At 33.9% G+C, this 16274-nt stretch overlaps 1 protein-coding gene across 5 annotated transcripts in view; it reads left to right on the forward strand.

Moving 5' to 3' along the window:
* Ppn (proteoglycan-like sulfated glycoprotein papilin) overlaps positions 1-16274 on the forward strand; it is a 557431-nt gene that overhangs the window by 414180 nt on the left and 126977 nt on the right. For all 5 annotated transcript variants that reach the window (XM_081729955.1, XM_081729958.1, XM_081729956.1 and 2 more), the window contains exons 8-13: positions 1920-2000; positions 4078-4250; positions 5231-5366; positions 11076-11416; positions 12943-13122; positions 15611-15784. In XM_081729955.1, the coding sequence (XP_081586081.1) occupies positions 1920-2000; positions 4078-4250; positions 5231-5366; positions 11076-11416; positions 12943-13122; positions 15611-15784 (1085 nt within the window). The remainder of the gene's footprint in view (positions 1-1919; positions 2001-4077; positions 4251-5230; positions 5367-11075; positions 11417-12942; positions 13123-15610; positions 15785-16274) is intronic.

Genomic DNA, 16274 nt, shown 5'->3' on the forward strand with positions numbered 1-16274 from the left:
ATTCCTCAGGAAAAAAATGAAATAAGTGGTAAAAATAATAAAAAAAGTGTCATGCCTAGTTAAAAAAAAATCATCTATATTTAAAGTTCATTTATCAATCATTTTCATATTTACCTCTGTTTATTCGAAATTAGTACATTTTTAATTCTCTTTTTCTGTAGACTATTAATGTAAGTACCTTTTCAATAAATAAATCATATTGGCAAGAACAGAGTAATAAATCAATAAACGTACGTTTATTTATTCATTAAGTTTCATACAGTACAAGACCATTTGGCTAAAACTGAATAACATCAACTTTGAAAACAAATATAAAAATAAAAATAATAATAAAAAAAAAAATAAAAGAAAGTTCACTTCTCAATCAAGGACGTTATAAATAGAGGATCTGCCCATATGTATCGTCATCCTATTAAATCGACAAAACCAAAAAAACAACCGAGCATCGGCACGTCTGATTGGCTACTCTCGTTTCCACCATCGTCTGATTGGCTACTTTCGTTTCCGTCATGATTATTGGCTCAAAACATTGCGATCCTATTGGGCGAAGTGGGCATAGTAGGGGTGGCGAAACTGTGACGTATGGCTTCAAGATTTTGTTGTAAAGGAAGATCCTCTATTTTACAAGATCCTTGTTCTCAATATACAATATTCTCTTCAGTTGAGTTCTGAAGTTTCGTTCAGAAGTAAAAATGTTGAAACCTGTTGAAACTGTATTTTAATCATGCACTAGTTTTTTTCCATAAGTATAACCTTTGCTTTGTATATACTTAAACACAAACAAACTATTTGCTGAACAAAACAATATATTCACATAAAAAGCACATTCACGTATGTAGTTTTTTATGTGAATATATTGTTTTGCTCAGCAAATAGTTTGTTTGTGTTTATGCACTAGTTTGTAAAACAAGCAGTGCTTAACAATTGATAACTTACTCGTGTCTCGTAAGTTAGCAAATTTAAAGAGGAAGTTCGCCGCGGACGAACACGAAGGTTACTCTGCGGTAATAAGAATTGATAATCAACTTTACCATTGATGATCTTATATAGAGGTAAAGTAAATCAGCTGCACGACGTCGTTTGTCAGGGGTACTACAAAAGTTCATTAAAGACATTATCTAGTCTCGTGTGGTCACGTAACTCAGGAAATTCTACATCTAACTATGGTAAGAAAGAAGTTTAAAACCGAGTCAATGCGAGATAGATTAGTAGATACAGCCATATTCCATACAGGTAAACAATATTCAGTGATCAGTGAAATAAAAGCCTTGTAAAACATCGTAAGGGCAGGAAGACTGTGTTTTAGGTAATCTCATGAAAGAATACTGAAAGGTCAGACTAGTGCTCCACAGATCCTGCAAGATAGAGTATTCTAGTAATAATGAAGAACGATTTCTGCGTACATAAATTAGGAATTACATACTATTGTGGACCTATTTTCAGGGTAAGGTTAAAGTCTGTATGACCGCTACTGGGTCAGACATTCCCAAAATTCTTAATTTTGCTTGAAATATTACCTTTTAAGTAATTTTAAATCTCGTCTAATGAGTTTTCCTTTCTTTTATACCAGAAAATGTCTCTACCGATTCTCTTGTATTTGATGTTTTATTGGATCAAAAGATCCGATATATTTCAGTCAAAAATTTTGTTGTAGGCCATATATATTTGGAGAATTGTGTATCCAAACCCAAACTATCACTTAACTCTGTATGATGTGCTTATTCCGTATTAAAAAAAAAAAAAAAAAAAAAAAAAAAAAAAAAAACCTCAACTTAGGAGCCGTTTGAAAATTTTGTGGCCCCTGATCCAGAAGTTAATTCTTGGCCAAGATCGCAATCTTTGATCTATTTTGTTTATTTATGATTCCTTAAATTTTTGTTTACTAGTTACTTCATTATGTTTTTTATTTTATTTTTCAGGTTATAATGACATTCTTCTAATTCCTGCGGGTGCAACAAACATTCATGTAAGAGAAGTTGCAGCATCTAATAATTACTTAGGTTAGTAGTTGTATTAGAATGAACATAAAACACTTTCTGCTTGATATATCTCTTGCTTCAGTACCAGCTTTAACCCATTAACGAGAATTGAAATCCACTTGAGAACATCTTTAGATTTAGTAACAATAGCTTTTCTAATATTTCTGTTGAAATAACTATTTTTGAAAGTATTACGTATCACATGGTTGCTATCAAAATTCATTACCAACATGAAAATTGAAATTGTTTGTAGATCAATGACCCAATTGGTTTTCATTTTCAACAAAGGAAAATAATAGTAATAAAAAAATTAAAAGCAAAATTTTCTTTGTGTGTATCTTTTTGTTGACTAAAGTTCTGCTGTTTCCTCCAAGGGTATTTATTTCTTTATTCATTATATTAATAACTCCATCACTAGAATAGGATCCGTCATAGAAATTTTTTTTATTTATTTGTTTAATGTGTAAGAGAAAATAAGAACCTTAGTACATTCCCAAATTGCTATAATTTTCTTTAAGTCGAACTAGTTTTAAAAAAAATGCTGTGTGATTTTTTTACACGTCTCATGTCTTGGGACTTATACGTTTTAAAAATACATCTATGAGAATGAAGTTTCTTTTCTTGGGGGAGAGGGGGTTTGTTGAATTTGTGTTAAAATCAAAATTACAACATTGAGGAGGGGATATGTTGTTATTGTAAGTTGGGTTTTTCAAAATACATGTTATGGCAACAGTGTTGTGAGTAGTAGAAGTTTGTATTCTGTGATCGCTATTGCACTTGCACCTAACTTGCACAAAATTATGGTTAACAATAAAGGTTCTGTGGTTTAATTCTTGCGTGTCATTATACAAATCAGAAAAGTTTTTCGTTTGAAAAAGACGAAAATGAATCTAATAAAATAATAATTGGAGAAAAGAATACTTTGGAATAGTTCACGTCGAAGTCCTGCGATACTTTTAGAATTTGAACAGATAGTCTAGAAATTAACATCCGTTTACTGAACCAGTAATGTCCATTTTTTTAAAAAAAAATTACATAGTTAGATAATTTTCACAGATATGCTTTGTAAACTAATGGAGATTATCACTGAAAAGCGAACCCAAGACAACGTGCGTACTAACTTTGTTAGTTGGAGGACTTTAGCAGTGGTGTAATGAGGTAGTAATGAGGACGTGATAATCAATTAGAAAATACGATGATAGTGGAACGAAACAGCAGTGAGGACGTGACTATCAGTTGAGGAATTTTTACGGCAGCGTAACAAAACAGTAGTGAGGATATAATCACGAGTTAGGAAACTTTGATAGTAGTGTAACGAAACAGTAGTGATGATGTGATCATAAGCTGGAAAACTTCGATGATAGTGTAACGAAACAGTAGTGAGGACGTGACCGTGAGTTAGAGAACTTCGATGGTAGTGTAACAATACAGTAATGAGGACATAATAATGAGTTGGAAAAATTTTGATGATAGTATAACGAAACAGTAGTGAGGACCTAATCATGAGTTGGAAAACTTTGATGGTAGTGTAACGAAACAGTAGTGAGGATGTGATCATGAGTTGGAAAACTTCGATGGTAGTGTAACGAAACAATAGTGAAGGCATAATCATCAAAGTACATGTCACAAGGGGAATAAGAAGGACGTTGCATATAGCTACAAACATTTTTCTTCATCTTTTTACGTTTATATCGTACAAAACAGAGAAAAAAAATAAGAAACAGATGAAACATTTGTCTGTAGTTTAGAGTTGAATTTATTACTTGACAAGGTTAACAAGAAACAGAAATTTTTTGTTTTTATTGATGAGGGGTATAGGAAGAAGACAGCGGGTGGAAATTTCATAGAACTCACTATCTTCCTTCGGAACAAATTGGAAAAATTCTGAACGAGATTACTGTAGCCGATTGTCTAACTCAGAATCTCATTATTCTCAAGGAACGTAAAAAATACATTTTGCAAATACATCAAACAAAATTAGACACGTGATGTAAAGTGTAGCTAGTCTACTCTTTATCTGTATTTTTTTTCATAATAAAATACCGAATGATTATTATAATCTTCGTTGTTGCTTGTTAAATGTCTTTCCTTCTTCCAGCAATTCGAAATGTCACTGGCCATTACTATTTGAATGGAAACTGGAGGATAGACTTCCCTCGAGATCTGAAATTTGCTGGAACTATTTTTTACTATGAAAGAAAACCTCACGGCTTTTACGCGCCTGAAACATTACGTGCCCTAGGTCCTACAACAGAAGCTATCTATGTTGTTGTAAGTATAACAAAGTCAGTTTTTATTCTATAGTAATAATAATTATTGCAATAGCTTTAGAAATGAAAATTATAAATATTTTGAACATTTTCCTTGGTAAATTGAAACATTAGCGCCTTTCTATTTCAAGTGTACCCTCGGAAAATATGTGAAACATATTTCGGCCTCACCCCCACCGCCCTCGTACGGAGAAAACCATCCCTTTGCTTTGCGGAAAAAAGTGAATGACCTCGGTTGCGTTGCCGATTTGTCATTCAGTAGTTTTATCTTAACGAGTGAAGATCGTAAGCTACTTAAAATGGCTAACAAGATAGTCCACAGCGAAGCGCGTAAAATAATTCGAAATATTTCAATGTGGCAACCCTGTCTGCTGCTTCCAACTATTGAAAGAGCTCAGCCAAAGCAACTTGTCTCGACTCTTTCGTAAGAGGTACGGGAAGCACACATCGACAGGAGGGGCACACTTGGAACAGGAAGGCTCTAGCACTATATGATTAATGGATAAATATCTCAACACATGAAGGATATATGGGTTCTGACAATCGAATGTTAATTTGGTAAATGAATACCCCTTTAGAAATCTAATTACTTTCATTGTGAAAATATAAATAAAGGAGAGAATTTACATTTGTACTTATACACAATATCAGACGAAAGAAAAAGAACTACGTAAAGATCTTATTTCAGCCCCTTCTCCTTTACGTTTTCCAATATTTTATCAACATCATAGTTTGGCACATTGTAAAGTATATTGTTTTTTAAACTTGTAAACAACAAATCATTGTAAGAAAATTAAAATTATTCATTATACAAAATGTATAAAAAATTAGTATTAGCCTGGAAGGATTAATTCACCACACGGTTTTTATAAAATATCAGATAATGAAATAGCAAAATATAGAAAAAAAAAAGGCTCGTAGTTAAATAACTCGTATGTTACTTGGAAAATTGCTTAACAAACACTTTATGAACTTTTGCAGCTTTTGTATCAAGAGACGAATCCAGGGATCCGTTATGAATACAGTATACCTAAAGGAGTAGCACGACAAGCCGATCCAGATAGCTATTCGTGGATTTTCGATGAATATACTCAATGCAGTGCTCCATGTGGAGGAGGTAAGTACAATAACATGCAGGAAGCTAAAGCAGAAGTACTCTTAAGGCAATAGATTCTAGAGAATAACCAAAGAATAAATTCTAAGTTTAAGAATAAACCAAAGAATAAATTCTAAGTTTACGAATAAACCAAAGAATAAATTCTTAGTTTAAGAATAAATCAAAGAATAAATTCTAAGTTTAAGAATAAATCAAAGAATAAATTCTAAGTTTACGAATAAACCAAAGAATAAATTCTTAGTTTAAGAATAAATCAAAGAATAAATTCTAAGTTTGCGAATAAACTAAAGAATAAATTCTAAGTTTAAGAATAAACCAAAGAATAAATTCTAAGTTTATGAATAAACCAAAGAATAAATTCTATCACGTAAGCTTAGAGAAATCATGTGTTTTATTGAAATGCTTATTCTACCGGGAGAATTGCTTCGAGTAGTTTTACAGAATCGATATTAGTATACGCAGTATTGGAACTACTAAAGCAAAAGCCCAATATACCTTCATGCTTCTATGGCCGAACCATCAGATAGTTTATTGTGTTCTTCATTTTTGCTGGACATATATCGTCGTGGCGCTTTGAGTTACGAAGCCAGCCGGCTGCCAGCGTCTCCGAATTTATCACATCAACCTCCTCTATTATATTTCGCTTCCACTGTCACACTGTGACAAATTTCGTTCAATATACTCGTCTCTTTAGTATGCCTCACAGAAAAAATCCGGTGATTTTTTTTATAGTAACAACAAAGCAAAAACATATCACTATTGAGCTTCATTCATAGACAAAATTAACTTCTCCATATTCCGTGTTTCAGTCTATAAACAAATTCATTTCTTATCTCTTATAAATATTAGGTTGATGCATAATTCCGTAGCGTTTTAAATATAGGTTTGTTAAGTTTGTTTGTTTAGTCAGTTACATTCAGTAAAATTTAGTTAAAAACTTGACCAAATCAAACAGCTATTCAACAATGTAATTTCCGTCATTATCAATAACTTCCTCCTAATATTGGGGTAGTTTTTGGATCCCCCGTCTGTAGAAGTCTGTTGGTTTTGAGCTTAGGAAGTCTTTAATCCAAGTTTGGAGAGCAGTTTTATCTTCGAAGTTGTGTCCTTGAATGTGATTGGAAATGGAACGATGGTTGCTTGGTCACATTCCATCACATTAGCCAATTCTTTGGTTGTCTGGAGTGGATTTTCGCGTTTCAAATTGTTTAAATGTTTCTCATCAAAATCAGATGATCTTCCTGTGCGTCTTTCATAATGCAAATCAAACTGATTCGCTTTAAAACGATAAAACCATTTACTTGCTGTACTGTCACAGACGGCATTAGTTCCGTACACTTCACAGATGTTTCTATCCGCATTTGCTGCGCTTGAACCTCGGTTAAACTGTACAGCACAATATGTCGGATGTTTTTTCTCGACCTGACACTCCATCTTCAACAGCAAAGAAATAATAATCGTTTGCAACAATCTCGCTGACAACTCGTATTCCACAAGTCAACACTCCAAAGTAAACAGTGACAATGTAAAAACGACAAACAAATGAACAGCAATGCAGTGCTGCCAAGTCAAATCAGAACGCTACGGAATTATACCTCAACCCAATATAAAACATTCTAAGTTGTTTCATTTTATCCAAATAAACCACAAGTTCCGAACTAGCAATATTGGCATTAGCCGACTTCTTCGACATTAATGTAGGTTCAACATCTGCAGAAATGAGTCTATTTCCGAAAAATGAGGAAATCCGCCATACAGCCTACTGACGTGTGAGAGATCGCTCAGTCTTGCTTGAAGTAACCCTTCGCGAATTCACAACTATTCAATTGATTGACGGAGATATTAACAGTTTGGAAGTACACGTCCGTGGCAACTCACTGTTATCACGAAAAACATAGAACTAATTATATGCGGTCAGGATAATGCACACCAGACACCGAATGGACATGAAGTGGACTATCGTGTATGGAATATGAATTGGTGCGCTGAACTTATAACAGCAACTCGTTTAAGAATTGTGTTGTGTCTCAATATCCCCTTGTTATTGGCAACAATTGAACCACTGACAATTTTCTACATATCACTTCGTTTTGATTCCATATTAGGTGAAATGATAGACTTTGTGCATATTGATTTCCACCTCCTGTGAAAGGTGTGGCATCGTTTTCCTAACCGATTTCTGCAGACAGTGTTGCACTTTTTCGACAGTGTCCTGTGACAATGAGGGGCAACCACCGCCATGACAGAAGATCAATATTCCCATCATTTGTAGCACTCCCGGAGACAGCTTCAAGGAAATAAAATCTGGTTCGGCATGCAGTCTGATATTATCCAATGGAGTTTGCACTCTAATACGTGTGAACAACAAACACGCGCTACTCAATGCTGTAAAATATCACAAAGCTATCTACATACATCTCGAAAACATGAATCTATTTAAAAACACACATACAGTGGCTGGCACACCAATCGCAATTGTGCTACCACTAGCGGAAGCATACAGTGGCCGGCACACCAATCGCGATTGTTCTACCATTAGCGGAAGCATACAGTGGTTGGCACACCAATCGCGATTGTGTTACCACTAGCGGAAGCATACAGTGGCCGGCACACCAATCGCGATTGTTCTACCATTAGCGGAAGCATACAGTGGCCGGCACACCAATCGCGATTGTTCTACCATTAGCGGAAGCATACAGTGGTTTCTCACCAATCGCGATTGTGTTACCACTAGCGGAAGCATACAGTGGCCGGCACACCAATCGCGATTGTTCTACCATTAGCGGAAGCATACAGTGGTTGGCACACCAATCGCGATTGTGTTACCACTAGCGGAAGCATACAGTGGCCGGCACACCAATCGCGATTGCTCTACCATTAGCGGAAGCATACAGTGGCCGGCACACCAATCGCGATTGTGCTACCACTAGCGGAAGCATGTGTTGTTTGGGGCTCCAAGGACTCACGATATGAGCTGATTTACTAATTAACTGTATGATCTATGAAACCCGAAGATTCAATGCCGAATTACAAAAGCTGTCCATTGACTTCTGTCTTTAACCAACTGGATTCAGTTTATTTGGTATTCCTATTTCTGTGAAATGAACTTCTTTGTTTCAATATTTGCATAAATACGAGTTACGAGTATTAACTATTCAAGATCTGCCCAAAAGAATCGAAGGGCTGCGAATAGCCTTTCGGCAAAAATACAGTACTTCGTAAGAATCAATATATAATGTAGTACAGTAGATAGAAGGTAAAATAGTAGTAAATTTTAATACAAATGAAAGCTAAGCATATTAACCCTTTAATGCGCCAATTTTTCCAATCAGGCTGACTTTTGTTTAATTTAGAGTGGTTTCGGTGTAGGGAGCACAGGATTTTTTTTTTTTTTTAATAATGCAGATATTATGGGATCTATGGAACATTTTATGGTGTTTGCTTATAGGGTCTATTCAAAGTTGCGCGTTGACATCTGCAAAGTTCACTAAAGACAGATAGAACCAATAAAACGCGATGAATGTCAGCGTATTTGCACTTTTGCAGTCATTACACTTCTGTCTAACACAGAAAAAAATCAACAGTTCAAAACGTGTCCACCTAAACGAGCAGAGAAAGCTCAAAGATGACAAGATGACAACTCCGCGTGCAGTAAGATAAAGAGTTCAACGCTGGCTTATTATGACATCTAGCGGGTAATTCAGAACTTAATTAGTGAAAGGGCATCTTAGCTGATACATCAAGCTGCTTTTCTATGTCCGAACTAGAAACTAAATGCTGTAATACAATTTCAAAGTAAACTTTGCATATATGCAAAGCTGCACACTAAAGGGTTAAACGTTGTCAGAATCTTAAAGTAAACAAATTTGATAAATTCAGTTTCTTTTTTTTTTTAAAATGAAGATTTAAATAAAGATGATCAATTTACTAAAATACATTTTTTGAAACATCATAATTGGAGTTTCATGTAAAATACATTACCAAACACAGAGTTTTACGCCAACCAAGCTAAAATATATCTCTCTTTTTTGTCATACTGATTAAATATACCAGAGATAAATTCTCCTCCCCCTTCCCTAAGATTTTGTAACTCTCTTTAGTATTTCACATTTAGAGTTTAATGGTACCAATGTCGGTCTATTCCTCGTCCTGTATTATAATATTCTTATACTTATATTTTCTAAACAACATTTACTGCAGTAGTTATTGGTTAATGTCATTTGAATAGATGTCTTATCAATTAATTTCCTTCTTTCTAATAAAGTTTGGACCCCCAAATAGCTTAGCAAATAATTATAATTATGAGAATAATAATGTTTGTTTATTTTATAACATAGTAGTTCAACAAAGTATTTCTGTGTCGTTTTTATTTTGTCTATTATTGTATTAGAGAGCTATTTCGAATAACTTAACCAAATTCTAGTTTTGATCCAACAAGCGTTATATATATATATGAACTACCTTTTCTAAAATCAGGCCATTGATTGAATATAAAATCTGTAAATTTTCTCGTCCCTTTTACTATATCATTGATATGACTACCAAATTTCAGTTGTCTATCATATTCAATACTACATTTTTGATTTGTACTAGTTTCCTTATTCTTACATTAATATAAACTAACAAAATACTGAGGGGTTTTGTTTATATATGTGATAATTTTAGTTTTTCACAGTTGATTTTTAATAAATTACTTTTCTCCTATTATTTACCGTATCTAAATCTTTTTACAACCAATAATGATCATATTTATTGCTAACTTTTCTAAACAGATTTATGTCGTCTGCATATAGTAATATTTATGAATATTTGATTTATCGGACAAATCATTAATGAATATCGAGGAAGAAAACCCCAAAGGAGATGATTGAGGCATTCCCTTCCGGATAATAATAATAATAATAATAATAATAATAATAATAATAATAATAATAATAATAATAATAATAATAATAATAATAATAATAATAATAATAAGGGTTAAGTTTAAAGTTATCCCTCCGCTTTTTATAAAAACCAGGAAAATTTACAGGAGAAATGAGGTAAGAAATGATAATTTGAAGTTTTTATTTGATGTTTAGGAATGTAAGTTCGGCAGGACAGTTATGTTTAATAGGAGAAAAGATATGTGGAAGTTAGTACTATTTGCCGAGTGCGGAAGGTTTGAGCAGCATGGTAGTTGTAAAATAAGGCGAATATGGCGAACAGGTGTAATGGATGCGCAAAAATAATGAAGAAAACCTTTTAAATTTTTGTGAAGCACACGGAGTACTGAAGTTAAGTGAAATGTAACAATTTTTAATACTTTAAGCACTGTTTTTTGTATGTTGCAAGTCCAAGGGCACCTTCAGACTGGAGGGACAACTCTAAACTTAAGCCAATAATAATAATAATAATAATAATAATAATAATAATAATAATAATAATAATAATAATAATAATACAGTTGTGGTTTTGACAAAAACTGGTAGGTCTCAAAGTCATAGTAGTATTTCGTGCAAGACTGTTAAATTCGTTTTGATTTTATTTTATATATGGCTTTGATAAAATGTTTAAGATTAGAGGTACTATTTTGTAAAGATTGAAAATGAAAGAAAAAATTGCCGCGTGGATTACTATCTTTAACTTTATTATGACCTTCAAAGCATTTAATTCCTTAACTGAATGTTTGACATATCATTGTGGTAATTTACAACATTTTTGCTTCAGGTTACCAAACCAGAAATGTCAGCTGTGCAAGGAGACGAGATTTAGAACTTGTACCAGAGTATCTCTGTGACCCAGTGTTAGAACCACCGAGAAACAAGACATGTAACACCGACCCATGTCCAGCTAATTGGCACATTGATGAATGGGGCGCCTGCACAGAAAGCTGTGGTGGGGGAACGCAGTTTCGCAAAGTTTATTGTGAACAAGTAGTGAGTAATGCACTACCCTCTGTTGTGGAGGATGAAAGTTGTAGTGCGACCATTGGACCCAAACCTATTACCCAGCAGCCGTGCAATGAGGATGTCATTTGTCCTGCGTGGCATGTAGGACCATGGAAACCTGTAAGTAACAAACACACACACATATATATATACAGGTGGCCCAAAAGTAGATATACAGTACCGTATTGCATTTTATATCATTTCTTATTGTTAGCCATCAGGTAGATTTAGTTTCTTTATTGTTTGTTCTTACTGTGTTTTTTACTTACATCTTAAGCTCGGAAGAGCCGAAGCAAATATACCCATAAACTAGAATGTTATTCTTGGTCAATGCATGGGTGTATACCTACTTTTGGGCCACCCTGTATAACACTAACTTCTCAATTTAGTTAAAACTTCGTGAGCAATATGTGACAAAAACTTACATAGCAGCTGGCATATTGCTCAACACTGTTGTTTGATTGATTCAAGTTTAAAATTGCTGGACTACTTTATATGATAACATTTTGTAAATTCTGAAACGAGCTACACGTGCATGTTACAAACCTTTAATACTGTTCTTTATTGTATGCAGGCACTGAACATATCTAGTACTTATCATTAATTATCTGTAATTCCAAAGAACTCATCCTTCTGAGACAAGGATGTTATAAATAGAGGATCTGCCCATATGTATCGTCATCCTATTAAATCGAAGAAGCCAAAAAACAACCGAGCATCGGCACGTCTGATTGGCTACTGTCGTTTCCGCCATCGTCTGATTGGCAACTTTCGTTTCCGCCATGATTGTTGGCTCAAAACATTGCGATCCTATTGGGCGGAGTGGACAGAGTAGGGGTGGCGAAACTGTGACGTATGGCTTCAAGATTTTGTTGTAAGGGCAGATCCTCTATTTTATAAGATCCTTGTTCTGAGATGGCGCTTTCACTTATTATATATTAACAGCCTAAATTAATTAACAACATTTAACAGCATAAATGCACAGGGCTGTCTATCAATAAAAAAAAGTATCTTATGTACCGGACTATTGTCCTTAATAACACATACATATTATCGTTGTAAGCAATCATTATATGTGAATTCAGTCTTGTGGGACTCATATCTTGAAAGATGCGTGCAACACAGACAAAATATGTTCTGTTCTGTCATATGCTAAATTAATATCTTGTCAGTTCTTAAAGCTAAATTTCCTTTACTTGTATATTTGAATAGTAACATTTAACCGTTTTATATATAGCGCTTTTAAGTCAATTCAATTTTACGTGTATTTTGTTTTTATATTCGTACATATTGCACCAGTTCGTGTGTATGAAAAAGACTTGTCCATTGATAAAAGAAACAATTCATGTGGTTACATATGTTGTTAGGTGTAGCTAAAAGATGAATTTTTAATGATATCACGTCAAAGAAGAATGAAATTTTAGTATAAATCTATTTTTTTTTTTTTTTACTGGAATTTGTCCTTTTTGTGATTAATTTGTAGCGTTTTCTTTTTTACTATTTACTTACGAACAACCTGTAATATGATTTACTCATTTTAGTTTTTAAAAAATCATCTAAAAATTGTTCATTAATTTTTGTCGTTCAATATAATATATATTTTTTTAAAAAAATTAACGTATTTTGTTTTCGTATTCTTATTACAGTGTGATCGTTTATGTGGAGAAGGCCATCGCAGAAGACGAGTGACTTGTCATCGAAAAGTAGAAGGCCGCGTGGAAATCTTGGAAGATTCTGCTTGTTCGGAGCCTAAGCCAGAAGAGGAAGAACCTTGTTTCAGAAGGCCGTGTGAAGGAGTGGATTGGGTTGTGACGGACTGGACAGGGGTGAGAGGTTAATTGTTTGTTATTTTTATCCTGAGCATGCATATAAATGTCTTTTCATAGTAATAGATAGATCTATTTAATTATCTAACTTTATTTAGAAGAATATAATAAACTGCTGAAACCTGTAATGAGATCACTCGAAATACGTTTCTTTCTATTTCTAAATGTTTCTATTTCGGCCGGTAGATGTCAACCACTGGAGGATTTTGCCGCAATCTAAGAGCTCGATGTGTAATCTCTAGCATTCTATAATTATAACCTTTGGTGCAATCTAAGGGCTCGAGGTATAATCTCTAGCATTTTATAATTATAATATTTCGTTCAATGTAACGACCCAATGTATAACCTTTAGCATTTTATAATTATAACTTTCGATGCGATCTAACTTCTCGATGTGTAACCTCTCGCATTCTATAATTATAACTTTTGATACAATCTAATGGCTTGATGTATAATCTCTAGCATTGTATAATTATAATATTTGGTTCAATTTCACGGCTCGATGTACCGTATAACCTCTAGCATTTTATAATTATAACTTTTGGTGCAATCTAACGGCTCGATGTGTAACCTCTAGCATTCTATAATTATAACTTTTGGTGCAATCTTAACGGTTCGATGTGTGACTCTAGCATTTTATAATTGTAACTTTTTGGGCAATCTAACGGCTCGAGGTGTAACCTTTAGCATTCCATAATTATGACTTATTTCAATAGCAGAAAACGGGAAATTTATAGCCACCGTTAAAATAACCTCTAACCGTGAAGCTATTAACGAATTGGTTCCAGTAACGAACTCCAGCGAGATAATCGCTCTAACGAATCTATTTAAAAAATAACAGAATTAAAAAAGTCACTTTCCTTCAAGAGTTACATGTTAACATTACGTATGTACACAAGTGCTAACATTACAATCTTTAAGAAAATCATCCGAAGACTGGAAATAGTGTTTTCAAGTTTACATATTTATTAGTTTACTCATTAAATTACCTCTAAAATTGTAAAACCCAAAAATCTTACTACTCTGTTGCCTACATCTTAAGTTCTACATATTCAGGATAAAACCACAATTTAAGAAGAACATTAAGATATGTGATCCACTAAAGCAGTGCTATTCAACCTTTTTTTCTTGCGTACCCCTAGACATAGTTTGCCATCCAATTGTTTACCCCTGAAGCTGTTGAAAAAAAATTAAATCGAAATGAACTTAATACACATGTTCTGTTGATTAAAAAGGGGGCCAAATAGAGTCCCAACAAAAAGGACAATCAGTGTGATAATCAAAAGACTATTTACGGGAGAATAAAATGCACATCCGAAAAAATTAACATGGAAAATTTCAAAACATATGGGAGTCATCCATTTCTACTGAGGGAGGATTTTCCCCTCATGCTCCCTGATAATTCGTACATTGAAGATAATGTTAAAAGTTTAAAAACTAAAAGTAATTTTAGAACTAATTTGTTAATGAGATGACTGAGCTTGTTTTCGGGACGCCAACTCCTCGATTCTTGGTCGAATCTTCGAGAGTTCGAGAATCAGAGCTGATTCTGGATTTCTGAGACTGTATGCAATAAATGTTAACCGATTACTTGGAAATATTAGGCGCGAGTGACGTCATCTCGTAAATCGTCCATTAGAAACAAAAAAATTCCTCCAACTATGATCATTCAATAAATATTGGAAATATGCTTATTTTAGGATTACTTACCCTCCAGAAACATCTTCGCGTACCCCTGGTTGAATAGTACTGTACTAAAGCATTTAGTGTTTTTATCTTAGAAACAATCAGCCCAGATGAAGACCTCAGAACCATTAGAGGTTGAAATATAAGATATAGAATAACAGAAGCCACTAAAAAGGTAAATAATATATTAGGAGTGCGTATAAACAGTAATAAAAACTTCAATTTCGTCGCAGAAGATCTTTCTTATAGGATAACAAAACAATTTAGAAAATGTCATTCTTCATTTCACTTTCTATTACATCTCATTATACATATGAAATTAATTTTTATTACATGTAAATGAAAACACCTTCTGGGAAAAGAATTCCAAGATGAACTGTCTTAAATTGACATAATTGTAAACAAAATACATACATTTCACACACACATACACAGAGAGAGAGAAAAAGACCAGTGTGATATCGTTTCGATGTGATATCAGTATTTTCATCAGACGCATGAATGCATCTAAAAGTTCTTAAATTTTTAGAGAAATTCTTTTGTTTGATGAAGGTTCTGAGAGTAATATCGAAACGTTACACTATACATAGTTTTTTGTTAAATGTTTGTTCCTTTTTCACAATTATATATAAATATAGCAAGTTTATAATATCAAATAGTGATTTAATAAAAATTGTCTAAAATAAATGCAACAAAAACAAATTTTCTTCATTTGCAACACTGTTTCACTAGAATTCCCGATTTATAAATTGTTTTATTAAGTTTCGAATGAAAACTTTCAACTACTTTTGTATGTTTGTAGTGTGAAGATAAGTGTGGACTGACTCACCAATCTCGTGAAGCTCATTGTGCAACGCAGAAGGGCAAAGTATTTCCTGATGAACAGTGTTCTTCCCGTCCGAAGCCAGAACTCGTACGAGAATGTGAGAGTCCTACACCGTGCGAGTACGCCTGGTACGCTTCACAATGGAGTGAGGTGAGGAGGTATTGTATTCTATTGTATTGTTCTGTTTGTAGAAATTGCAGTAAGAGTGGTGAGAGTTTTTTTTTTTTTTTTAACCTAATATTACGTATTTGAAGACTAATGCAATAAAACAAATACCAATTTCTTAATTAGAAATATAGCTGACGTTACTTCAAGCTTTCATTTATGATCCACCAGTTTGCAACATCAATTTGCTAATGTATGAATGAATAACCATCCTTTTAATCCTACCCCATGCCGTAAAAGTCGCCAACACTTAATGGCCCATTTGCCGGTAAATGTTGATCGTTGATATAGTGACGCGTCGAAGGATTGCTGCTAGTGTGCCACTGGCGGCAGGGTTTCGTCGAGTCAAAACAGATATTTAGAATCGAGGTGTTGAAGTTACCACCGCGTAGCAACGAGGACTTCATTTTGGTCCGTGCTCCTCCGATTCGTCGCGGAGAATTGCGAAGAGACCAAAACGAACTATCGGCAGTCA

This window comes from Thermobia domestica, chromosome 11 (assembly GCF_964235325.1).
Source record: "Thermobia domestica chromosome 11, izTheDome1.hap1.1, whole genome shotgun sequence".
NCBI classification, from domain to species: Eukaryota; Metazoa; Arthropoda; class Insecta; order Zygentoma; family Lepismatidae; genus Thermobia; species Thermobia domestica.